The sequence below is a fragment of the Astyanax mexicanus genome, chromosome 6 (assembly GCF_023375975.1).
Source record: "Astyanax mexicanus isolate ESR-SI-001 chromosome 6, AstMex3_surface, whole genome shotgun sequence".
NCBI classification, from domain to species: domain Eukaryota; kingdom Metazoa; phylum Chordata; class Actinopteri; order Characiformes; family Acestrorhamphidae; genus Astyanax; species Astyanax mexicanus.
In genome coordinates this window covers 5354940-5381787 of record NC_064413.1, presented here as the reverse complement: position 1 = coordinate 5381787, position 26848 = coordinate 5354940, and the positions used below count along the sequence as shown (strand labels likewise).

The 26848-nt window shown below is 38.4% G+C and overlaps 1 protein-coding gene and 1 long non-coding RNA gene across 3 annotated transcripts in view; one reads left to right on the top strand and one right to left on the bottom strand.

Annotated features, from left to right (window-relative positions):
* Window positions 1–574: 574 nt before the first annotated feature.
* The window catches only part of atp1a3b (ATPase Na+/K+ transporting subunit alpha 3b), a 45698-nt gene continuing 19424 nt past the window's right edge, over window positions 575–26848 (bottom strand). The window contains exons 3-22 of the mRNA XM_049480720.1: window positions 19128–19247; window positions 18335–18394; window positions 17671–17874; window positions 16563–16676; window positions 16302–16436; window positions 14711–14828; window positions 14272–14540; window positions 13184–13382; window positions 11726–11970; window positions 9758–9950; window positions 9326–9638; window positions 9015–9165; window positions 7837–8005; window positions 6266–6420; window positions 5986–6109; window positions 5730–5875; window positions 5055–5185; window positions 4627–4728; window positions 4392–4483; window positions 575–3376 (exon numbers count right to left, since the gene is read on the bottom strand). Coding sequence (XP_049336677.1) covers window positions 3348–3376; window positions 4392–4483; window positions 4627–4728; window positions 5055–5185; window positions 5730–5875; window positions 5986–6109; window positions 6266–6420; window positions 7837–8005; window positions 9015–9165; window positions 9326–9638; window positions 9758–9950; window positions 11726–11970; window positions 13184–13382; window positions 14272–14540; window positions 14711–14828; window positions 16302–16436; window positions 16563–16676; window positions 17671–17874; window positions 18335–18394; window positions 19128–19247 — 3069 coding nt within the window. The 3' untranslated portion in view covers window positions 575–3347. The remainder of the gene's footprint in view (window positions 3377–4391; window positions 4484–4626; window positions 4729–5054; window positions 5186–5729; window positions 5876–5985; window positions 6110–6265; window positions 6421–7836; window positions 8006–9014; window positions 9166–9325; window positions 9639–9757; window positions 9951–11725; window positions 11971–13183; window positions 13383–14271; window positions 14541–14710; window positions 14829–16301; window positions 16437–16562; window positions 16677–17670; window positions 17875–18334; window positions 18395–19127; window positions 19248–26848) is intronic.
* LOC125802486 (uncharacterized) lies at window positions 6339–12272 on the top strand. 2 transcript variants are annotated; one of them, XR_007439619.1, is made up of 4 exons: window positions 6356–6437; window positions 7209–7256; window positions 7823–8065; window positions 9762–12272. It is a non-coding gene; the product is annotated as an uncharacterized LOC125802486 (long non-coding RNA). The 2 variants fall into 2 exon arrangements; XR_007439618.1 differs by lacking the exon at window positions 7209–7256 and having other exon boundaries at window positions 6339–6437.

Genomic DNA, 26848 nt, shown 5'->3' with positions numbered 1-26848 from the left:
CATTCCTTAATTCCATTAAGTAGCATATTAGTTTAATCAAAAAATATATATATTTACCAATTTAATAATGACACTGTTGACTCTGTGTTGTGACCCTTATGTTGAGCTGCTAGGGTGCAACAACAGTTTAAAATAGTAAAATGAATAAGAATGATTTCAGCTATAAAATCTGATTTTAGTCACAATAAAGTTATTGGACTGTATAGCCATTTTCACAAACTTTAGAAGGAACTTTCCCCTGGAAGCTTCTGAAACACCAGTATCACTGTCTACAGTAAAATCGCCATGGATTACGAGGCTGCTGCTCCACATCGACACCTTCAATCTAAAAACTACTAAAGTTGGCAGATAAAGTGGACAAAGAAGCCTTTCTGGAGAAAAGTTTTATAATCAGATAAAGGAAAGATTTAGTTGTTTTACCACAACACAACCAGAGCTATTCAACCCTCGAGAACAATGTTTCAACTGTTAACTGTTAAGCATGGTGGTGGGAGCCTCATGCTCTTCGGCTATTTTACTGCCAGTGATACTGAAACTGAAAACTGGAAAAAGAAGACGCACAAGCTTTGCTGGGTTGTATTAAATGTTCTAGATGTTTTATTGGTGTTGGTTTCATTGCTTTCAAACATTGTTTTCTACAGTTTGATATCATATTTATTCGTCTTTTCATTCTTTAGTCTCACCGCCTGCACCTCTCGAGATGGATGCAGCCTGAGGCAGACTGCTACAGCGCACTGTCCCCCGCCATACGCATACACACACTCGGGCACACACACACACACACAACCTTACACGCTCACACACTCACAGCACAGCAAGACCTGGGGCGGCTCCATGCAAACAGAACACACACTCGTTTCCTGATAAGCCCGCAGTTGAAGACCCCTTACACACCAGGTTCGTTTGTTCGAATTAGCCGCTAGCCTAGCCTAGCTTAAAATTCCTCTCACTGGCTGCAATGATAGCAAGTGCAGGTTCACTAAAAGACCTATTTTTATATAACGTTAGAAGGGAAAAGGTGTAAGTTAGCATGATATGAACGATCGATCTACTTCTGATAATATTCCATGTACATACAAAAAATCGAATGAACTTGATTAATGAACCCTGATTCCAGAGACAGTCAATCAACTGAGACACATTTGATGTCTGACTTGATGTCTGTGCCTCTTTAGTTTAGAACAGGAACTGCTAAGCTAATAATGCTAATGCTATTAATAAAGCTAACTGCTAATCGCTTCTTACCTCAGCACAATGTGTGCCATCACTCTACACTTGATGACTAAGAGTATCGTAACTTATTTTATTGCTTTCGTAGCTTTTTATCGTTATTCAAGATCTTATCATTATTCATTCAAGTTCTAGCAAAACTGTATTACAGTTATTACATGTTAGCTATGCTAACAATCTAAAGTACCACACGCCCTTTGAAATCGAGATCGAAAGCAGAATTATAATATTTTTAGATTATTTTTATTTTGTTCTTTGGGAAATCTTATTAAAATAACAAAAATTTGATATTTTTTGTTTATTAAAATGCATTTTGAATTTACTATAAGACTGTAACTGGCCAAAATTTTATTTTTTTATCCTTAAAAAAAGCAACGTTTCCTGTCAATTTACACACATTTACTTTTTGTTATACTGATATACCACTGTTAAATGCACTAAATTGGGCTGGTCTATTTTTGTTTTACTACACACAGTAATAAACATAACTTAAAAAAATATATATCCGAAAAACTTAGCAACGTAGCCTAGCAACGTTAGCCATCAGCATCTCCTATTATAAACTAAATAAACACACTTCAGAAACTTCAAAAAAAGTCTGGGATCAGTGATCAATTATATTCATGTTCATTTAATTTTTATCAATGTATTCCTTTAAATTCAGTCATTTAAGACGATATGATGATACAGGTATATACTGTAATTGCATAAGGGCATAATATAATATGTATATAATATAATAATATGATGATATAATGTTATAATCTTGTAATGATAGACACGTCATCACTTGTCTTATTATTTTTAACACAATATGAAACTGTTGTATGTGTGTGTGTGTGTGTGTGTGTGTGTGTGTGTGTTTCTGGACAAGGGGAGGAGGCAGAACCTGGTGTGTTTGGATTCGTAATGGCAGTAGAATCAGAAACCAGAAAACTGTCAAGTACTGTCTTACTGATTCTCTACTCCATACCTGATATTAGACATAGACATAGACATATTTTACCTGCATAAACTGTATCTTTATACCGAACGTTAAAACGTGATAGAGAACCAGTGCTCTGTCGCTCTGTTGCTTTATTTGCTTTAATCCGTGTTCACACCTGGGATTGAATCTAAAGTGATGTTTTTATGTGTTTTATTTTTCCGTTTCTAAAAATGATATTTGGAAGGAGTGTGGGTGGGGTGTTACTGTGTTACTGAAGCAGGAAACACAAAGACAGAGGGAGGGTAGCAGGTGGGTGAGAAGAAAGGAGAGCGATATGTTTTTTATTGTGGAAAGAGGTCTCAGGACACAGGACACCTCTCCACCTTGATTATAAGGAGGATAAATAATACAAAATAAAAAAAAGAACAAAGCCCACCAAAAGCCCCATCGCTTAATTCTCTCTCTATCTCTCTCTCTCTCCTTTTTTAGGTGACCTCTCAGGAGAAATAAAAGGAATAAAAAAAGAAAAGACAAAACGTGGTGATACAAGAGAGCGGAAAGTAAAAAGAACTCCCTGTGAGCCTGAACCCGAGTCTGCCGTGATCCGTGGGCGATTGGAGGACAGGCGAGGCGGAGCGATGTGGGGATCAGGGTGGATGTTGTGATGTGGTGTGAGGAAGGGGAGCAGGGCTGGCCCTCGGTAAGCCAAGCATCCACACACACTTGCGCACTCATACACACTCACTCACACACACACTCATGCGCACACATACGTACGTACGTATCTGTGTGTACGTATCTACGTACGTTCCAGTTTTGCGTCAAAAGCTCCTCTCAGATCTACATAATGATTATGCAGCTGCCATTGGTAGATATATAATAGACTTTATGTACACACCCGAGTGAAAAGACATGCAAAGAGTATTATAGGGCGGTTTATGGGTCTGGGGTGAGCGGAAGAAGAGGAGGAGGAGTTTGGAAGGTGCTTCGCAGTTTGATTTTTCTCTATTTCTGTTTTTCTCTTTGGGGCAGACGTGGGGTCGGCTCTAAGCTGCTGTCTCTCTGGATGGGGAAGAGGGGGGAGATGTAGAGCGCCTGGTTGTGCGTCTTGAACTGGGACGGGGGGATTAGGAGTAGAAGAAAAATGGAGGGATGTAGGGGGGGCGGGAGTAAAGAAGGAACTCGTTGATCAATAGTAGGTCTCCTTTTCCACCCAACCTGTGAGAAAGAGAGAAGGAAAGAGAGAGAGAGAGAGAGAGAGAGAGAGGGAGTTAATACAAATTGCAGCATCATCAAACTACACCTATGAACTGCTTTAGTTTCTACACTAAAAGTGTAAAACATTTCTTGTGAAATAAAGGGTATTACAGTCATTGATTGTAAAAAAAAAAAAAAAAAATTACAACATTTGCAGTTGCAGTTATCTTTCAGGCAGATATGCAAATGATTGGTGTGATGAGATGTAACGTAACTACTGTAAATAATTAAAAACATCATCGAAGGTCACTCTAGATAAGAGCCTCAAAAGATGCTATTAAAGCATAATAAGTATAATGAAAAGAACTTCTAAATGTGGTAATACAGAATTTGACGTTAATTCTTATAAAATGGCTTGAGGAATACAATGAGGGTGACCTAATCAGATAAAACAGAGATATAGAGTAAAAAGAAGTGCTGGACTGTTGTGATTTTAAAATAACAAAAAAAAAGTAATGTGGACACTTTACAACTCACATCTTTATAGCATTTTTGAAAGCATATGGAAGTGACGATTGAGACAATGTAGATATTCGACATTTGGATCTGTGGTATAGCTCACATTTTATAATGTTTTACACATACTCTGGTATGTATGGGTGAATTTTAGAATATATACAAAAATAAATTCAATTGAACTTAATGAATTTAATTAACAATTATGAGAGTTGTTTTACCCTGTAAATGTGTTAAAATATAGAGTTAATATATGACATACGGTGTTGAATTTGAACTATAGTGAGTGGGACGTTATGTTATCTTACCCACATTATCTATCTTATAGAGTTTATTTAGCACAGTCAATTTTGCTGTGGGTTGCTGAGATGTTCAATTTATCTAAGCACCCAATATTGTTACTGACCATTAATGTGGTAAGTGTCAACAGTGTTTTTTTTTTAATAGCTGATTTTACTATATGCATGTACAGTGTGTGTGTTTGGTTGTAGTTATATTATTAACCTGGCTAAGGACTTACCTCCAGGGTTTCGGCGCAGGAGCAGCTTTCGGATCTCGTCGTACACGAAGATTAAGAAACTGTATGGGAATGCACAGAACCACCAGGAAGGTCTAGACAAAAGAAAGAGGACAAGATAGCTTAATATACTGATCATTTACTCAAACTGAAGAACTGTCAGACCTGTGTACAGGTCCTCACTACTAGATCTATGCTTTTGATTTCTATTTCTGAGTGGGAAAATGGTGTGGCTTACTTTAGTGGGTACATCCTGAGGGCCACGTCCATGCCCGGGCAGTAGGACAAGAATGCAGCCAGAGCTGTCTCCTCAAACAGACCGAAGATCAGGATCTTATTTCTGTGGAAGGAATACAAAGTTACAAGTTATATTTACAGTATGCATGGGCTTGGGATTGGGCCCAAGTCCAGTACACAGCATTTTAGCATTTTGAGTTGAGATTTTCCATTGAAAGGAAAATGTAATCTATGACCAGGCTTAAACCTGTCTGGGAACCTGCCCCCCAAAAAGTTTTGCTTAGTAAAAAGTCTTTTTTTTGTACTAATTCTGCATTTCAATTTCAGTCAATTTGTTTTACAGTACATTTTAAGTTGAGCTTCCTAACATAAGAGAATGAGCTGCAGCGAAAATTGATTGAATGCTGTGTAATATGTTTAGAAACTCACTTCATTCCCTGCTGGAACACAGAGTTACGTCTGGTCTTGCAGATGATCAGATCAGCCCACTGCACCACCACAATACTGACGAAGAAAGCTGTGTGGCATGTAAACTCTACAATCTTCCTCTGCTCGTATGTCTGTAGAAGAGAAGCATGAAAACATTGTGAAGATCAATCACTTCAATCAGGTCTGGGTATTTCATTTATTTGGATATTTTTAAACAGCATAGCTTCCTCTCTTGATCTAGAAGCATTTCTGTCTTAATGTCACCTTTATCAAGACACAGCATAACGGCCAACATAGAACTAAGTACACCGCAATCTGAAGAACATTTTCTAACAACAAAAAAGAAATATGAAATGGAAATTTTCTAATCTGAACAGTTTGTCCATAGCTGTAATCAATAGCTTGTTTAGGTCATTGCGATACAAAATATTGTTCTCTTTAATCACTGTCCAACTGCATTTTTGTTGATTTTTAGTTTACTACATACTTTGAACACAAACTGTCACTTACACTGTGCCAAAATTTCTTGATGAATGCACCAATAGAAACTCTTTTTACATTGACTTACATTGAAAGTTTAGTCTCTCCTGTAAAGTTGTTGTTTTGGAGATACTTGCGACATTATATTTGAAATCTGCACTTGACCAAAGCCTGATAAACATAAACAGTGCTTACCCACTGCTGTCCATAGCTGTCCTCTAGGTCATTAGCAGTGCGGTCATCCCAGCTGAGTCTGATGCCCACCAGGAGCGAGGGGAGGAAGCCGTTCTCAGCCAAAATCACAAAGTAACTGAAGAAGCCACCCAAAGCCTGGATCATACCTGCACATGCATCCACACAACACATCGATCAGAAAATGCCTGTGTGTGACTATACACATAGGGGAAAAGGAAAGGGACAAATAAAGGGGAGGGGCTTGTGTTGCACTAACCGATTTGTCCATAGGCGATGCTAATGAGACGTTCGTTGACCAGCTTGTCCCTCATTGGGTTCCTGGGCTGCCTCTTCATGATGTCACTTTCAGCAGCTTCATAGGCCAGAGAGATAGCGGGAACCTACAGACAGAAAACGTTTACAATTACACTGATATGCCACATGCCATAGAAGCTAAAGAACACAAGACAAGACAAGACAAGACAACCATGTTATTTGGCCTCCGCCTTTAACTCATCCGTGCAGTGAACATACACACACACACATTCATGTCTCACCATGTCTGTGCCCAGGTCAATGCAGAGGATGGTGATGGTGCCCAGGGGCAGTGGGATGTTGACGATGATGAAGAACAGGAAGGGGGTGATCTCTGGGATGTTGCTGGTCAGAGTGTAGGCGATGGATTTCTTCAGGTTATCAAAGATCAGGCGACCTGGAGGCAGAAAACAGGTATATTATAGTTATTATTTTTATTATGAAGCACTATACTCTAAAAGTAGACAATGCTATCCCACAGGAAAAAAATGATCTGATGTGTTATAGAATGAGATCAGCTATAGGGCCAAATGCATGTTGTAATGCTTATTGCTACCTTACACATTGCCAAAAGGGTATTTTGACGCTTTGAGTCTGTGTTGTTTAAATAGCAACAATGCTTGTGAGTATATCTATGCTGATGGGTAAATTCAGGTAAATTTCTGGCATATTGCTATCTTAGCAACGGAAAAAACAGGTGCTCCACTGACTGCAAACAACCTAGGGAGATGTTAATTTCTATATTGGCAGTGAATTCTTAACACAGGCGCGTCCCCAGCATGTATACTCCGCAGCTTGGACAAGCAACAGTGGACAAACCCATAACACAGCCTGCTGGCAGCTATGCAAACATAATGTTCCCACCTTCATGCTTGACAGTGAGGACGGTGGTCTTTGAGTAATAGAGAGCATTTCTCTTCTTTCAAACACAGCGAGTTGAGTTAATGCCAAAGAGCTTAATTTTTGCCTCATCTAACCACAGCACGTTCTCCCAATCACTCTCAGAATCATCCAGGTGTTTATTGGCAAACTTCAGACAGACCTACACATGAGCCTTCTTGAGAAGGGGGACCTTGTGGGCCCTGCAGGATTTTAATCCATTACGGCATAATGTGATACCAATGGTTTTTTGGTGAATGTGGTCCCAGCTGCCTTGAGATCATTAACAAGTTCCCCCCCATGTAGTTTTAGGCTGATCTCTCACCTTCCTCATGATCAAGGATACCCCACAAGGTAAGATTTTGCATGGAGACCCAGAGTGATGTTGATTGAAAGAAATTTTGTATTTCTTCCCTTTTTTTACAATTGTATTAACAGTTGTCTTCTTCTCACTCAGCATCTTACTTAAAGTTTTGTAGCTCATTCCAGCCTTGTGCAGGTCTATGATATTGTCCCTGATATCCTTAAAAAGCTCTTTGGTCTTAGTCATCTTTTATAGAGGTGATAATTTAAGGCAGCTGCCTTTAATGCAGGTAATGGGTCGATTAGAAACATCTAACTGGTCTGTAGAAGCCAGAACTCTTAATGGTTGGTAGGGGATCAAATACTTATTTCTCAAATTTCTATCATTTATACAATGCGGATTTTATAAAATGGGATTTTATTTTTTATATTCTTTCACTGGTAAAATGAACCTACTCTTAAAATTATAGACTGTTCATGTCTTTGTCAGTGGGCAAACTTAAAAAATCCGCAAGGGATCAAATATTTATTTCCTTCACTGTATGTCATATGATGATGATGATAATGATAATAATGAAAACACAACCTACACAACTCCATCACCTTATTTTATGCAGCTTCCTCCACTCACCTTCTTCCACTCCAGTAACAATGGAGGCAAAGTTATCATCCAGCAGGATCATGTCCGCAGCCTGCTTGGACACGTCGGACCCTGAGATACCCATGGCAACACCAATATCAGCCTTCTTCAGAGCTGGAGAGTCATTCACACCATCGCCAGTTACAGCTACAATAGCCCCCTGAGACACAGAGAGAGAGAGAGAGAGAGAGAGAGAGAGAAACAGGGAGTGTTTTACAAGGTAAAAGGTTTACAAGTATATTCCCCTAGTGAATTATGTTTTTGTACTTATTATACTTTAATTGTATAAAAATAGTACAAAAGTCTTACTTAAATTGTGCTAAGTGTTTTTAACTGTTTTTAAAAGGAACTATTTTAAGTATACTTATGTAACATTTAAACATACTTCATGTATGTAACCCCATATTTTAAATATATTTTAAATATATATAGTAATAGACTAAGAATTGATATTAAAAATATGCTTCTTCTTCCTGTCTTTTGATAGAAGCACACGTCTAGTATACTTCATTGGGTATACATTTTTTATATACTGTACTACAATTTTTAGCATGTTACAAATGTACTTAATATTTTATGAAGTAGTAGTAGTAATTTAAATTACTTTCTAACAATTTACACGATACACTGCACTGAAACAATTGTTTTTAAAATACTTTGCTAAAAATGTATAAAAGTATATTCGAAAATAAGTATTTTAAAAGTATATTGAATAACATTAAACTAAAAGTGTACTTTATAGTAGTCTATTTTTTTAAATACACTACTTTTTAAAAAGTATGATCAAAGTTTACTTTCAAACATTAGATGAAAGCATAATATTTAATATGTACTTTTAATATATTTTAAGTAAGTACATACATCTGTTTATATTTACAGCATTTTGTGATATTTCTCAATATGTTTTAAGTGCAATTAAGTATTTTTTTTTGTTCACCAGGGGTATAATGCAGTCTAGTACGGTATATAGTATATAATATATCACAGCCCAGAATGGTATAGTTTACAGCAATGTAGTACAGGACAGTATAATGCAGTCTAGGACAGGATGGTAAAATGGTATGATGGTATTGTTTAGTACTACGCTACACAGAATAGTACCAATGTAAGCATCCTAATAACTAGATTTTAACACTTAGGCATATCTGTGCATGTGTTTTTTTAAGCACCTGTCGCTGGCAGCCCTCCACAATGATGAGTTTTTGCTGGGGGGAGGTTCTGGCAAAGACGATTTCAGTGTGGTTGCGCAGAATCTCGTCGATTTGGTCCTGAGACATGTCCTTCAGCTCTGTGCCGTGGATCACACAAGCTTTGGCATCTCTGGAACACACACACAGTGCACCAGTGAGCAAGACTGGCAGTGTTTTAATTACGTATCATGCATTATGAGTGCATCATGCATTAGCATGAATGAGGCAGCAATACTTCAGGAAGTGGTAAACCCCTCTGATTTAGCTTTTAGCAGTTAGCTATTGGTTACCTGGGGTTGACCTGGCTGACTGGGATGTTGAGGCGGGCGGCGATGTCCTCCACAGTCTCGTTGCCCTCAGAGATGATGCCCACACCCTTGGCAATGGCCTTGGCGGTAATGGGATGGTCACCAGTCACCATGATAACTTTAATACCAGCCGAGCGGCATTTTCCCACTGCGTCGGGCACGGCAGCACGGGGCGGGTCAATCATGGACATCAGCCCAACAAAGCACATGTTATCTGTCTGGAAGTTCACATCATCTGTATCGAAGGCGAAACCTTTGGGGTACTGATCCTCAGGCATCAGGAGATGGCAGAATCCTGATATGGAGGAAAGAAAACACACAGCATTGGTCAACAGATTTAATTACTTACAGTCCTATTTCATAATGTTATTCTCTCTCTCTCTCTCTCTCTCTCTCTCTCTCTCTCTCTCTCACCAAGCACTCTCTCTCCCAGTCCTCCCAGCTCCAGGTAGGCATTCTGAAAGGCCTCCTTCATCTCCTCATCCATGGGCTGCTCCTTGCCCTGAATCATGATGGTGGAGCAGCGGTCCAGGATACGCTCAGGTGCACCCTTCATCACCAGCAGGTAGCGGTTATCGTTGGGGTCCTCAGTCTCATGGATGGACAGCTAAGCAAGAGGGAGGAGGAAGTCAAAATCAGTCTGATATCAAGTATATATATATATATATATATACACTGCTCAAAAAAATAAAGGGAACACTCAAATAACACAATATAACTCCAAGTAAATCAAACTTCTGTGAAATTAAACTGTCCACTTAGGAAGCAACACTGATTGACAATCAATTTCACCTGCTGTTGTGCAAATGGAATAGACAACAGGTGAAAATTATTGGCAATTAGCAAGACACACTCAATAAAGGAGTGGTTCTGCAGGTGGGGACCACAGACCACTTCTCAGAACCTATGCTGTCTGGCTGATGTTTTGGTCAGTTTTGAATGTTGGTGGTGCTTTCACACTCGTGGTAGCATGAGACGGACTCTACAACCCACACAAGTGGCTCAGGTAGTGCAGCTCTTTCAGGATGGCACATCAATGCGAGCTGTGGCAAGAAGGTTTGCTGTGTCTGTCAGCGTAGTGTCCAGAGGCTGGAGGCGCTACCAGGAGACAGGCCAGTACACCAGGAGACGTGGAGGAGGCCGTAGGAGGGCAACAACCCAGCAGCAGGACCGCTACCTCCGCCTTTGTGCAAGAAGGAACAGGAGCACCCGCACTGTTCCCGCCCGTTCCCCAGACCTGAATCCGATTGAGCACATCTGGGACATCATGTCTCACTCATCCACCAACGTCACGTTGCACCACAGACTGTCCAGGAGTTGGCGGATGCTTTAGTCCAGGTCTGGGAGGAGATCCCTCAGGAGACCATCCGCCACCTCATCAGGAGCATGCCCAGGCATTGTAGGGAGGTCATACAGGCACGTGGAGGCCACACAAAATACTGAGCCTCATTTTGACTTGTTTTAAGGACATTACATTAAAGTTGGATCAGCCTGTAGTGTGTTTTTTCACTTTAAGTTTGTGTGTGGCTCCAAATCCAGGCCTCCATTGGTTAATAAATTTGATTTCCATTAAATGATTTTTGTGTGATTTTGTTGTCAGCACATTCAACTTTGTACAGAACAAAGTATTCAATGAGAATATTTCATTCATTCAGATCTAGGATGTGTTATTTGAGTGTTCCCTTTATTTTTTTGAGCAGTGTATATACAGCTCTGGAAAAAAAAGAGACCACTTCAGTTTCTGAATCAGTTTCTCTGATTTTGCTATTTATAGGTAAAACAAGTTCATATTTGGTGGAAATAACCCAGGTTTTAATCACAGTTCTCATGCAACTTGGCATGTTCTCCTCCACACCTCCTCCTCCTCTCCTACACACTGCTTTTAGACAACTTTATGCCACTCCTGGTGCAAAAATTCAATCGGTTTATGCTGTTTGATGGCTTATGATCATCCATCTTCCTCTTGATTATATTTCAGAGGTCTTCAATTTGGTAAAATCAATGAACTTCATGTTTTTTTAAGTGGTCTGAGCTGACTTTACAGAATACAATGGAACAATCTGAACCTTAGGGAGAATCTTTATATTTTCTTTTTTTTTCATATTTTACATAAATGTTTTGATTTGTTTTAATACAAAATGGTTGTGTGTAAAATGTGCCGTATGAAGTATGAAGAATGTGACCAATTTTATTTTTATTAATTGACAGCCTTAATGTCACCTCTGGTCTTTGCCTCATTCTAGATGTCATTTAACTGAAGGAACTTCAGTGTATTTGGGTGGATCTACACTGTTCTAGGCTAATATGGAAAATCACTGACCCTAGATGTAGTTGATCACTGATCAATTAGATTTTCTCTGGACTGTTCCTTTAAAAACTGACCTGGTATTTGTTGGTGGAGTTGAAAGGGATCTCAGCTACTTTCTTGTTCCTCTCTCTCATCTGTTTCACGGAGCCGCAGGAAAGCTCGATGCACTTGAGCAGAGCCGATTCGGAGGCGTCGCCGGCCACGTCCCTCTTCAGGATAGGCAGAGAATCTTGGCCTGCCTTGAACACCGCCCTGTTGCACAGTGACGCCACACGGGCCAGAGACACCCACGTCACGGAGGTCTTATCGAACGATGCGCCTGCAGAAACAAACACACAGGAGTGATGAGGTGTTAGGTGTAAACTGAGTGGGTACATGTTTAAGATCTATTATCTTATGTAACTCATATAAATCATACTGTATTATAGGTTCTGCTTCCAGTAGTGCTAACTATAGAAGCAATTTCAGAACAGGCTGAACACAAAGACTCAAGATGTTCTACTGTTTTCTGCAATAAAAAAAAACAACTTTATTTTGGCTTAGTTTAGTTTAGCTACACCTTCTCATTCACTGTTATAATTTACTGTATTTTTCGCACTATAAAGCGCATCAATAAAAGTGTATTTCTGGTCTATTTTCATACATAAGGCTAACCGGATTATAAGTCTCATTTTATGCGACACTAGTAACTAGTAGTAGGAACAGGGGTGTCGCCATGTTTTTCTTCTAAATTCTGCACGTAAATTAAGTTAAGCTAAGTTAAGTAAACAAAACTGTAATTCTTAAAAAAAAACATTTTAAATGAGTCAGACAAGTCAAACGAGCTTTGAGATAATGAAAAATACCAGTCCTGCCTAAAATTTTTATAAACATTTCCTAATCTTTAAAAAATGCTTTTACTATGGTAAATTCAAGCTCTACAGCACCTTCTCAGTTTCAACTGTGCTATAGGTGAGGATGATGTGTCTGTGTACTTGGGACACATTACAATATGCAGATAAGTCAATCATTAACTTCGTCCCCCCTTGTTGACCTGTTGACGTTCAACCATCTGGGTCTCGCTGCTATCAGAGAAACACTGCTCCTGCTGCAGTCATTTCCAAACTCTTGACAAGTTCAGCACATCTCTTCTGATTTTGTTCACAGAATAATGAAATCATAAGACCCTACTAATTTATTGTTTCACACAGAGTTCCTCAGAGTGTTAATATTGTTGCATACATGTTAAAAAAAGGTTATTTTTACTCTTAGTTTACCCTAAAAAGGGTTTGATTAGTCTAGATTAAATCATATATTAGTATTATTTTAGAATAAGCAATAACACTTTTATGACAACAGACATAAACCGACATAAACATTAATAAAGGCTTATTGCAACAAGCATCAGTTTTGATGCTGCTTCACCCAAGAAACTGTTCTGGGACTTGCTGAAATAAGTAATTTCAGCAAGTCCCAGAGTATTCATAGGTTTATATCTGTTGTAATAAAAAGTTTATATAAGTTTGTATAGGGGCATAGTGATGGTCACTGACCAGACTGGTCCTCAGTGGTGTCGGCCTCGTGGATCTGGTTGTCGAACCACATGTGGGCCACAGTCATGCGGTTCTGTGTGAGGGTTCCGGTCTTGTCCGAGCAGATGGTGGAGGTGGAGCCCAGGGTTTCCACAGCCTCCAAGTTCTTCACCAGACAGTTCTTGCGGGCCATGCGCTTAGCTGTGAGAGTCAGACACACCTGGTAGACGGGGAGGGAGACGCGTCTGTTATGCCTGTACCTGATTTACACTTCCTCTGTTCAGGCCTCTGTTCAGACCTCAACCTACCCTTTATATTGTGCAGTAAATTTTACTTAAACACACCAAATTTATTTGAGTTCAAACTAATTGTGGGTTTATAGTGTACAGTGCAAACTACTTCTAATGTGTTCAATGTACACTATTGCTCCATACGTTTTAAATAATACTTCTAATAAAACAGACAGGAACTTATGTAACACTTTAAAATAAGGGTCACAAATAACAGTACTTACAACAGTAATAAATATTGTTAAATATATAATTAAAATACATAAAAATAAAATAAAAATACAAATACATCATATAAAAAATACAAAAACACATATAAAATATAATAAAATATATACATTTGCAATATTTTACAGCTCTGCTGACAAGCTTTATAAAGCTGCAGATTTCATTTTCCAGCAGGACTTGGCACACTGCCCACGCTGCCAAAAGCACCAATTGGTCTTATAATTATATAATATTCTAATGTTTTGAGATATTGACTTTTGGGATTGCATTAGCTGTAAGCTATAATCATCCACATTAAAATAAATAAACACTTGAAAGACATCACTATGTGTGTAACATAAAATAACATATTTTTATTAACTTTTTGAATTTAATTACTGAAATAAATAGACTTTTTAATTATATATATTTTTTTTAGAGATGAACCTGTATATTTAGAGAATATTCTGTTTCTTATATCCTTGAAGAATGTGTGTTGTGAAGGTAATCATGAACTGTGTAATCACTCTGAAATATCATTTGGGGAGTTCATATGTAAAATGTAAAGTATTAAAATGTGAATGTGAAGTGTGTATTTTAAAGAGCCCTCACAGTGACAGTAGCCAGCAGCCCCTCAGGCACGTTAGCTACGATGATACCGATGAGGAAGATGACGGCCTCGAGCCAGCTGTAGCCCAGGATGATGGACAGGATGAAAAAGCTGAGACCTAGGAAGACGGCCACGCCCGTGATGATGTGGATAAAGTGCTCAATCTCCTTGGCGATGGGCGTCTTTCCGGTCTCAAGGCCAGAGGTCAGGGTGGCGATGCGGCCCATCACTGTGCGGTCACCAGTGCATACAACAATACCACGCGCCGTTCCTGAGAGAAAGAGAGAGAGAATTTAGTATTACTACACTATTTAAAGTCATTAAATTCAACCAAATTGAGTAAATGAAGCTGTGTTTAAAGTGCACCTAAAAAGTAGATGTTTAATAAACATACAGCTCTGGAAAAAAAATCAGTTTTTGAATCAGTTTGTTAGTCTGTACCTTCTACACAGTTGGTGGAGAAGAAGGCGATGTTGCGGGTTTCCAGTGGGTTGTCGTGAGTGCAGTCTGGTGATCGTGTCTGTGGCTCTGATTCACCGGTCAGAGAGGAATTATCCACCTGCAAACAGAGAAAAGGTCAGATTCTCACTGTTTCTGCAGTTCTTTATCCAGAAATGCCCTGGTACTGAAAAACATAGACATGTGGTTTATCACAGGCTGACAAAAACCCTGTACTTTTGACTTTTTTAACTTCTGACTAAATATCTTTAAGATTGTGCAAAAGGCTAAGAGAAACTTTCTAAACCGTATACCTGTACAGAATCATCTGTGCGTTGGAGGGTATCCGTATGTCAGGGTTCCCGTGTCTTAAATTAAAATCTGGGTATTTAAGGTCTTAAATTGTCATACATTTACTGTAAATTTGCTGTAGGTATTAAATTTTCATTAATGCAGGTGGGAAAACACAGTGGCCCATTGTAAACATCTAATCCAGGGAGAGAACTAAGGTTAGCAGAAAGCTAGCAAACATTAGTGGCGATTTATCTAACATACTAACATTAGCTAGCTAAAACGAGCTAGCTAACATTACCAGGGATATAACTAAGGTTAGCAGAGAGCTAGCTAACATTAGTGGCAAGTTAGCTAACAAACTAACTTTAGCGGTAAGCTAGCTAACATACTAACTTTAGGTAGCTAAAGCGAGCTAGCTAACATTACCAGGGATAGAAGTAAGGTTATTGGAAAGCCAGCTTATATTAGCAGTGAGTTAGCTAACATACTAACATTAACAGCAAGCTAGCTAACATAATAATTTTATCGGAAAGCTAGCTAACATACTAACTTTACCTAGCTTAAACTTGCTACAGTTACCAGGGATAGAACTAATGTTAGCAGAGACATTAGCGCTGAGTTAGCTAACATACTAACATTAGCAGCAAGCTGACTAACTTTAGCAGCAAGCTAGCTAACATACTATCTTTAGCTAGCTTAAACGAGCTAGCTATCGCTACCAGGGTTAGAACTAATGTTTGTGGAGAGCTAGCTAACATTAGCAGTGAGTTATCTAACATACTAACTTTAGCTAGCTTAAACTTGCTACAGTTACCAGGGATAGAACTAATGTTAGCAGAGACATAAGCCCTGAGTTAGCTAACATACTAACATTAGCAGCAAGCGAACTAACTTTGGCAGCAAGCTAGCTAACTTACTAACTTTAGCTAGCTTAAACAAGCTAGCTAATGCTACCAAGGATAGAACTAATGTTAGGTGAGAGCTAGCTAACATTAGCAGTGAGTTAGCTAACATACTAACTTTAGCTAGCTTAAATAAGCTAGCTAATTTTACCAAGGATAGAACTAATGTTAGCGGAGAGCTAGCTAACATTAGCTGTGAGTTAGCTATTATAGTAACATCAGCAGAAAGTTAGATAATGTTATCGAGGAGAGAACTAAAGAAATTACGACTACATTTTTGGGTCTTAAATAATATTTATTAAGTTCTTAAAAGGCATTCAATTTGACCTTTAAAATGGTACAAGAACCCTGTATGTGTGTGAATATCTGTGAATGTGTGTGTGTGTGTGTGTGTGTACCTTGCAGCCATGTGAGGAGATGATCCTGAGGTCAGCAGGAATCCTGTCTCCACCCTTCACCTCCACAAGATCTCCAGCCACCACTTCCTCTGCGTTAATCTGCATCTTCTCTCCTTCACGGATCACCAACGCTTGCTGTGGGCAGAGAGAGAGGGCATTACACTCACACACACGCTTAAACACACACACACACACTGCACACAGTGCACACTGTGTTCTCGTACCACTGCATCTGGTGAACACATGGTGAGTGGACAGTACCTGAGGCACCATGTTCTTGAAGGACTCCATGATCTTGGAGCTCTTGGCCTCCTGGAAGTAGGAGAAGCAGCCGGTGATGATGACCACAGCGGACAGCACGATACCCAGGTAGAGCTGAGAACGAGAGAGAGAGAAAGAGCTGAGTAACTGAATCGGCATCTCAGTTAGAGTTGGGAATCACAGGGCATATCTCACAATACAAGATTATCACGATACAATAATATCACGATACTCAATATATCATAAGACAATTGTATACGATACTTCACAGCATATGTGTTACTGAAGAGGATTAAATACACCTAAATAAGTAAATACCAGGAATTATAGATTTATTAGTGTCAGTTTTACAGAATTTGCCAACCAACACTCTGCATCGCAGATTTCCTTATTCATTTGATTAGCACCCCCTTGTGAAGTAATGAAGCAGTAACTTCAGTAAGTCACATTGGGTGGGGCAAATCTTAGGGAGTTCAGAGTGCCTATGTTTCAGTTTGATGAATTGTAACGATAATGTATCTCAAACAAAAATGATGTAATATATTGCAATATCGATGTTTTGTCCCACTTTTGTTTCTGTTTTTTTTTTTTTTTTGATTAGCAAAAACAAATTAATCTTTAAAAAAGTTTATCATTAAACAGAACTTAAACAGATCAAAAATACTGCAGTCATCCTTCGTTTGCAAATAGTAGCCACTATTTAATCTGGTTAAATTGGAGTGAGAGAGGTTAGCTGTGGTGCTGCCGATTAGTCTGTGTGTTTATATTAATGGCGAGGTGCTAGACTAGTACTGTCTGTATGGGTATCAGATAACAGATGTGATAAGACAGGTTTGTCTTTTCTCACTCCTGTTGGTGTGCATGTGCTGACCGATATCACCTATAGAGCGATGTGAGGAAAGAGCCATCTACCAACATAGAGAGAGCATGACCAATTGTATTCTCTTGGACTCCGGCAGCTGAAGGCTGGCTGCATGACCGGGATTCGAACCAGGGAGACCTCTCAGTTCCTCTTATTAATGGTTTTTAAAGTATTTACTAAGTATATAATACACTTTTTTATAAACTAATAATAAGCCCTTTATAATGGAGTCTGTGTGTGTCTTACATTGTCCCCGGCCGGTTCGTCCTCAGTGGCGGCTTGGATGGCGTAGGCCAGGAAGCAGAGGATGGCACCGGTCCACAGCAGGATGGAGAAACCTCCAAACAGCTGCCGGCAGAACTTTACCCACTCTGGGGTGGTGGGGGGTGGGGTCAGAGCGTTCGGACCGTCACGCTGCAGGAACTCTGCTGCCTTGGCATTAGTCAGACCCTGACAGAGAGAGAGAGAGAGACAGTAAGAGTTATTTTAATATTGCATCTTTACATATGTATACAAATATTAAAAATAATATTCACATGTATTTCCATTTATACTATATTGTTAATATTGGTAAATTGTTAAAAGTGGCCATTACTAGTTTAAACAAAACAGAAACTTCATTAGGCCACAGTTATTCTCTATAAAGTTTATATTTTAAAGTGGTTTCTGGTTTCTGTGTGTATGGAATCTGGCCTGATGTATAAAGCTATGGAACAGCATATCACACAGCATGAGCCTGAGAAGTGCTGGATTATAGAGACATCTAGTGGCCAAACAGAGGCATTAACCCAGAATGAACAGCAAAAACACAGCAAACAGGGGGGATGGAGAGACAAAGAGAAAGAGAAAGAGAGATAGATACAGAGAGAGAGAGAGAGAGAGAGAGAGAGAGAGAGAGAGAGAGACTCACCTGAACAATGTCTGTCTGGAACTTCCGGCACACTTCTTCCACAGACATCTTGTGTTCGGTCTAACAAAGAGATCAGAGTTTTTAACTGATGTACATAAAAAAATGGTTAAAAACTAGACAAAAACATATAGAAATTGGGACATATATCCTTATATTAAGCAAAGTAATAAAATATGCCAATTGGGTAAGCAAATTTGTCAATAAGGTTCAATAAGGTTGATCTAATTTTGATATAGGTTCATTGCTTTTTAATTAGATCAATTTTTTTTTTATTCAGTAAAATTATATTTAGTTTAATAATATCTAATACTTAACATAAATCAAATGTAATTCTTGCATTTTTAATTGACTGAAAACAAGTTTGAATTTATTCAATACTTGAATTATTAAATTGATTAATTACTTGAATGTTGATTTAAATCAATACTTTAGCTTTGAATTAAATCAATAACTAAACTTTGAATTAATTACATACTTAAATTTGTATTGATTCAAATCTCAAAGTTTGAAGTAATTCAATACTTGAGCTTTGATTGAATCAATATTTGAATTTTGAATTGATTCAATAATTGAGCTTTGAATTGATTCATTACTTGAATTTTGAATTAATCTAGACCTTAACTTTTTAATTAATTATTTCAATACTTTCAATAGACTAAAAACTTGAATTTTGAATTGATTGAATACTTAAGACACACTGGATATTAAGTTTGTGTGTGTGTGTGTGTGTGTGTGTGTGTGTGTGTGTGTGCTGGTAAACACTGTCCTTGTATGTGATTCAGGATGACCTTACCAATGGGACTTCCTTCTTCAGATCATCCAGATCCTTATTCCCTTTCTTGTTCTTCTTCGGGGAGCCCTTATCATCTTTGTCCTGCGTGGTGGCCACGCGGTAGCTGTCTGACCGCCCATACTGAAACACACACAGGACATTCGGTCACTCAGGATGGCGATACTTAAATAATTATATGCTCAGTAAATATTATACATTAAATTGTATATCACACAAACAGTTCAGTTCAGTTCATTTACAGCAGGTGTTTTTTTACGAATGTATCTTTATATATTAAAGTAGGGAGTGAGCATGATGTTTATGAAACTTTAAAAGTATTTATGTGAACCTGCAAACATGATTAATTTAGAAAAAAACTTCCAGATAGGCCCTTTAATGTAAAAAAGGACAATTTTGTGTTACATACTAGATAAAATAGCGTCCCTATTTTGCACTTTGACTGATTATTTTCATGTCATTCATCAATTAACACATTACACACATATGCACACGCACACATCACACACACACATACTGAAAGACCTATGATGACTCATTGTCTTCATCAAAGAGCTTCTGATTAGATTCACCACTTTGTCTGAGGCTCTGATCTAAATCAGATGAAACAGTTTGAACCACACAGGCTCTCATACACACGTAGACACCTAACACACACACACACACACACACATAAACACACACACACACACACACAGTTTAACCAGGTTGGAACACTTTCATGCTTCAAAAGCACATTAATTGGTGCATGGTGGTCTCTGTTGTCCTTTATCATTATAAGAGATGAAAGATCACAGCAGGACTGTCTCGCCCTGTCTCTCTCTCTCTCTCTCTCTCTCTCTATGTGTGTGTGTGTATACTTGAGTGTGTTTGTGTGTGTTCTCGTCTGAGCCGGAACGAGATGATAATAGACCTTGTCATTAGTGCTGTGTTAATACCAGAGCTGAAATGAGACATGAACTAATCAAGCCTCATCTTCAAGAAGAAATCAGCTAAGGTGGAGATCTAGAACCACCAGGTGGCGTCTCAGCATCCACCCTTCATTTCTTCTCCACCATATCTTTCTCTCTTATCCCCCCACTCAACCCTGCATGTCAGGGTCGAGCGAGCATGCCACAGAATTCTCTCTCTCCCTCTCTCTAGATTGTAACTCTAATATGTATTTGTTCAGTCAGGGCCTGAGTAGTTTAGGCTAATGCTGTTCGTTAGCAGGCGCGATAACGGACCTTTATTAAAGGAACATGATGGCTCACTGATCCCTGATACAGTTGATCAGTCAAGTAATGTTTGGTATTGGACTTGTGCTTCTTTAAGGCCAATTTATTTCATGCCGTACCCTATGCCGTAGCTCAGCAGTATTTACGTGTCAGGCAAATAGGTTTAGCTGATTTATTACAATTATGCACTTGAGTTTAAAACTGGTTAAATACCATAGTTAAATTTGATATAGATTCAATAATATTAGTACTTAAAACAATAAATGTACTTGCATTTTACTCAATACTTGAGTTTTGAATAGATTCAGTACAGTTTGATACTTGAATTGAATAAGCAATAGGCAGCAGAGGCTGCACCATTTAAGGTGGAACAGGAAGACAGCTAGCTAGCTACATCTCAGTAGTAGTGCATCTTGGTAGCTAAGTAGCTAGCTACCTGGCTAATTTTCCTTTTCCACCTCAAATGGTGCAGCCTTTGCTGTCTGTTGCACCCTTTAAGGTGGAACAGACAGCAGAGGCTGCATCATTTAAGGTTGGACAGGAAAATAAAATAAAATAAAAGCTAATTTCAGCTCCCCATTACAGAGGAATTAAGGAAAAGACAATACTAATTAACTACTTGCCCCTTTTTTGAAGTCATACAATACTCTAAAAAGATTCTTGAAAGGTTGTCCCAATTCTTAGGAGGGGATTTCACCCTTTCCATTAAAAAAACAGAGGTGTGAAAACCCTTATTGTGCAGGTGGCAACAATTACTAGCTGGTTGCTAGGGGGTTGCTAGGCAGCTGCTATGGTGCTTCAGATTTTCACAATGGTTATACATGGCAATCGCTTTGGTTCTGCAGGTGATAACTAGAGTGCTGTTATAAAATGTTATTGCTGTGATGTTGCAGGTGGTTACTATGGTATTGCCAAAAAGTTGGTATGGTTTTCCAAGTGATTGCTACATTTTTTAATATTGTATCATATTATCCCTCCACCCACTAACAGCCTGAGAGGAGTGGCTTGGAAATTGTATTCTGAACCACATCAATTTGTATAAAGAAGGAACTTGTTATTGATCTTTTTAAGAAAAGGACTGATTGTGATGATTGGAAGCATCAATACTATTGCTTGAATAGTTCACAGTGTAATTCTATCACGCAGGTACCAATTCACACTGGATACGGTGCTTCCTCCTGGAGAAGAACTGGAGCCTGGATGACTCCCATGTGGTTCAGTGGGCCTATTTTAGCCGAGCTGGCCCGATTAAAAGCAGAAAGCTGACTTCAGCCTGACCGCACTGTCTAATCAATAACTGAGCTTCCAGTCCAGTCCTCAGCTTTACTGACGCTATTTCAGTCTGATTCAGTCGCACTTCCGATATGAGCAGAAATTCCCTTTCAGGAAACCACTCAGACAGTAAAATGGAAAGCTCAGCATAAAAGCCATTGTGCAGCTGATATCAGTTCCCAGGTGGTTGATAGGGTGTTGCCGGGCAGTTGCTTCAGTGTTCCACAAAGTTCCTAGGGTGTTGCTAGGCAGTTTCTACAATATTAAAAGAGATTTGAAGGGGTGTTACTACATAGTTGCTTTAGTATTCCACATGGTTGCTAGGGTGTTGCTAAACACCCGAGTGTTGTTAAACAAATGCTAGGTGGTGAGTAGGCTTTTGCAAGTCAGTTGCAGTAGTATTAATGGTGGTTGCTAGAGTGTTTGGAAGTTAGAAAGTTGCTATGGTTTTCCAGGTGGTTGTTGTGGTATTTGCTGTACGGATCTTTAAAGATATAGACATTTAAAGCAACCCGCTAAGCAACGCCAAGGAATCCACTAGGTACAGCATAAGAACCACCTTGCGTAAGAATTTCTTCCAAATTCCAAATAAAAATATTGTAATTTAGAGCATTTATTTTCAGAAAATGAGAAATGGCTGAAATAACAAAAAGATGCAAAGCATTCAGACCTCAAATAATGCAAGGAAAAGAAGTTTATATTCATAAAGTTTTAAGAGATCGAAAATCAATATTTGGTTGATTAACCCTGGTTTTTAATCAAACTTGGCATGTTCTCCTCCACCAGTCTTACACACTGCTTTTGGATAACTTTTTACCACTCCTGGTGAAAAATGTAAGAAGTTCAGCTTGTTTTGATGGCTTGTAATCATCCATATTCTTATTGTTCCGTCATATTAACAAGCACACATACAAACACTGCAATCAGCTGACCAGTCTCTCTTCATACCCCATTGTAGCACACAATGACACACCTGCTAACACCCCAGTATACAAACACACAACACACACACACACACACACACTGGGAGCGAGCCACCAGGTGAGAGCTATTAAAAGAGAATGAGCAGGTGAGAGAGAGAGATGGATGGAGGGAAAGAGAGAGGACTGAGGGGATGAAGGATGAGAGAGAGAGAGAGAGAGAGAGACTGAGATACAGGTTACTGTCCAGGTAAGAAAAAGCCAAAGATAAAGAGAGGGAGAGTGAGATAAGCCACTAGATATGTCACTTGACCTGTCCTCTCCATTCACTGGTTTACATTATTGAACTTAATCTACCTAGCAAAATCAGTAGGAAACAAATGCTGTAAACTCTAAATCCACTGACCAGTTAGATCTTAAATCATCCATTAGTTCCACATTTTTTCCTTCCTTTTTTTCTTTTTTTTCATTATTTAAGGAGTTTCTGTTTTGTAGATTAATATTTAAAGTCATCTAAACTATGAGGGAAAACTTATTGAATTATTTACTGCACAAAAAATGTTAAGCAAACCAGAATATAGTTAATATTTTTCAAAGTAGCATCTCGATGACATTAGATGACAGTTTTCCACATCTTCGCTGGATTTTCTCAGTCAGTTTTATGAAGTAGAGTCACCTAGAATTCCAGACTTTCCGTTAACAGCTGTGCTGAACTCGTCAAGAATTAATTACTTGAATTTCTTGTCCTATCAATGTTAGTTTAAGAGCATCAGTTTTAAAGTAGTAAAAAGGTAGAGTTACAGGTATACAGTGAATAGCTCTATATGAATAATGTTCTAATCCATATTTTAGAAAGAACTACTCAAATACTCAAGTAAAGGAAAAAAAAATACTTTAAGAAATGAAGGTCAGTTAATCCAGAAGTAAATTTCCTCAAGTAAAAAAAAAAATCCTCAAGTACAGTCGCAAAAATGCAGGAAAGGAAGAGCAATAAAGAGTTAGTCTAACACTTAAGTTTACTACATGATTTGATGTGTTCCTTTTATGTGTTGTGTGATTGACTTCACTATTCATTTATAACAGGGGTTGGCAAACATCTGGCCCGTGAGATATTTGAACTATAATTAATAATGAAAAAAATAAAATAATAAAATGCTTCTCTGACAAGCTTTTGTTTACATTCCTCCCCTGCCTCTCTGTCGCGCTCTGCATGATTTTAGTTTCCGCCCGCTCTTGTATTCCCGCCTGTTCTTGGGCTCCCTATTTCCTTATAAGGCCGTTTTTCCCTAGCCATATCCCAATTTACTAGCCAGGGCAGCGATAATGTACTGGAGAGCGACTCTGACGACACAAGTTCGATCCCATACGAGGAACGGTGTGTTTATTTATTTTTTTCTTTCTTCTTTGGTTTAGATGCTTTAAGATCAGCTGTTGCAATTGAAAGCGAGTTGGGGATGAGTTGGCAAGTTGGGAATGAGGTGGCGAATTGGGGATGGAGTTGGCGAGTTGGGATGAGTTGGTGATGAGTTAGCAAGTTGGGGGTGAGTTGGTGATGAGTTAGCGAGTTGGGGGTGAGTTGGCGAGTTGCTGATGAGTTAGTGAGTTGGGGGTGAGTTGGCAAGTTGGGGATGAGTTGTTGAGTTGGGGATGAGTTAGTGAGTTGGGGGTGAGTTGGCGAGTTGTGGGTGAGTTGTTGAGTTGGGGATGAGTTGGTGAGTTGGGGATGAGTTGGTGATGAGTTAGTGAGTTGGGGGTGAGTTGGCGAGTTGTGGGTGAGTTGTTGAGTTGGGGATGAGTTGTTGAGTTGGGGATGAGTTGGTGAGTTGGGGATGAGTTGGCGAGTTGGGGATGAGTCCGGATGGTGTGAGAGAGTCAGAGCTTGTTTCAGCACAAACACTAACAATGTTCCAGGCTGACATTAACACACTAAGCAGTTTACTAATGTGCTTATTAATGAGGCGTCCTGCAGTAGAGTGTGTGTGTGTGTGTGTGTGTGTGTGTGTTTAGGGGGGATGGGGGTGGGCTGGTTGTCCATTTTTCTTCCTGTGTGGTAATTAGATATTGACCTGCCGCTCTGTCAGTGTGTGAGCTTGTTGCCGACGGCGACACACACACACACACACACACACACACACACACTGCCCCATCTGTCCATCCCACACAGGACACTGCACTCCTGTAAAACTCTTCTCTTACAGTTCCACGTGTGTGTGTGTGTGTGTGTGTGTGTGCGTGTGTGTGCGTGTGTGTGTGCGTGCGTGCGTGCGTGCGTGTGTGTGTGTGTGTGTGTGTAAACTTGGTAAATGCTCAATCATTAATGGAACCTCCATCAATACGTCTGAGGAGCTCCCTCATCTCCAAACTCCCCGCTGTTACATTTCACACACACACACACACACACACACAAACTAATCTCATCACACACACACACACACACACTGAGAATATAAAAACACTAATATATTCTGTGTATAGTGAATGTAATTAATTAATCAAGTTATCAAGTTATTTTTGTAATCATGTTAAAAATACAGAATTAAACATTTCAGATAACATTATCAAACTAAGAAATATATAACTATACATTTTTTATTAACAGCCAGAATTTCATCATCATTAAGAACTACATAAATCTATTTTTTATTTGGTCTCAAATTTTAATTCATAATATAATCAACTTAAAAATGGTCCTGATCTGAATTCATTAATTTATCCTTAACTTAAAATTTTTTCATAATATATAGTGTCATTCTTAACTTTAGAATTAAATTAAATCTAATTAAAGTTCCACCCTCAACTTTAAAACTTTATCTTTAGAATTGTACCCTCACGTTTTTCACATCTTCAATATTTCACCCTGAAATTTAGAATTCCTTCCTAAAAATCTTTATTTACACCCTCATCTTTGGAATTTTGTCTTTAAATTTAGAATCTCAACCCAATTTTCAAAATAATTTTATCATAGTTTTTAAAATGTCATTCTCAACTTTAAGATTAACTTTACATTTTAACTTTAGAACCTTCAATTTAGTTTTACCATAAAATTTAGAATTCCATCCTCAACTTTAGAATTTTATCCTCAAATTTAGATTTTTATCCTCAAATATATTTTTTTAGAATGTCAGTTTTAACTTTAGAAGTCTATCCTCAAATTTAAATTTTGATACTCAACTTTAGAATTTTAAATGTTAGAATGCCATTATACAATTTAGAATTTCCTTACAAAAGAATGTTATCCTAAGCTTTTTCATTTAATTCTTTATTATATATTTTCTTATAATGTATAACATTTATAACAGTATCATATTCATTTTAAACTTTAGAATTCCTTCTGAAATTTTAGAACTCTCTCCTAAATTTAGAGAATGTTACCCGTAACTTTAGAATTTTATCAAAATGTGTAAGCTTTCACCATAAACCTTTCTGTCTCAAGTTTTCTTCATAAACTACAGTTTACAACTTAAACTTTAGATCTTCATTTTCAACTTAAGAAGTTCATCAATAACTTAAAAGTCATTAGAATCTCATTACATTTTTATTTCATCCTCGATCATAATTGTAACTTCAAATCAGCTGAAGCATGTTGTAACATTATAATAACTAATAACTAATGTTATTATTGTAACATTATACCTACAACTAAAATACCATTTAAAAAATCAGCATTTTCTGTGGGTGTTCTTGTTTGAGTGACATCATCACTTTGCCATCTGTAGCTCGGTTCTCATTAATTAGTGTTTATTAGTAAGTCTGGCTCTGATTGAAGTAGAAAAGGGTTTATTAAAAAGAAGTTTAGGTACTAAAGTTAAGTTACTGCAGTGCCTGTACTGAAGTGGGTTGCCAGGTGATGGGTTGCCAGATCATGGCCTCCTGTTTAATCTGAATATGTTCAATGTTCTTCTTTATAGGAAACGACAAAAACACTCATAAACACAGATGAGGCCCTTTGATGAGTCACACACTGTACCTACACACACACACACACACACACACACACACACACACACACACACACACTCTAATCAACAACACTTTCACAGAACTCCAGCTGAACACACAGGCCAGGAAAGGAGGTGTGTGTGTGTGTGTGTGTGTGTACACCTGCCGCAGATACATCTGCAATGCTACCTGCACTGCGGTCTGGAGGATGGAGGGTAAAAGGAGACTCTCTCTCTTTCTTTCCTTCTTTCTTTCTCTCTCTGTGTGTGGATGGACTCTTTCCTTATATCTCTCTCTCTCTCTCTTTTCTCTCTCTTATTTTTTATTTATTTCGCTTTCTGTTTCTTGTTACTTTATCTCTCTTTCCTTATTTCTT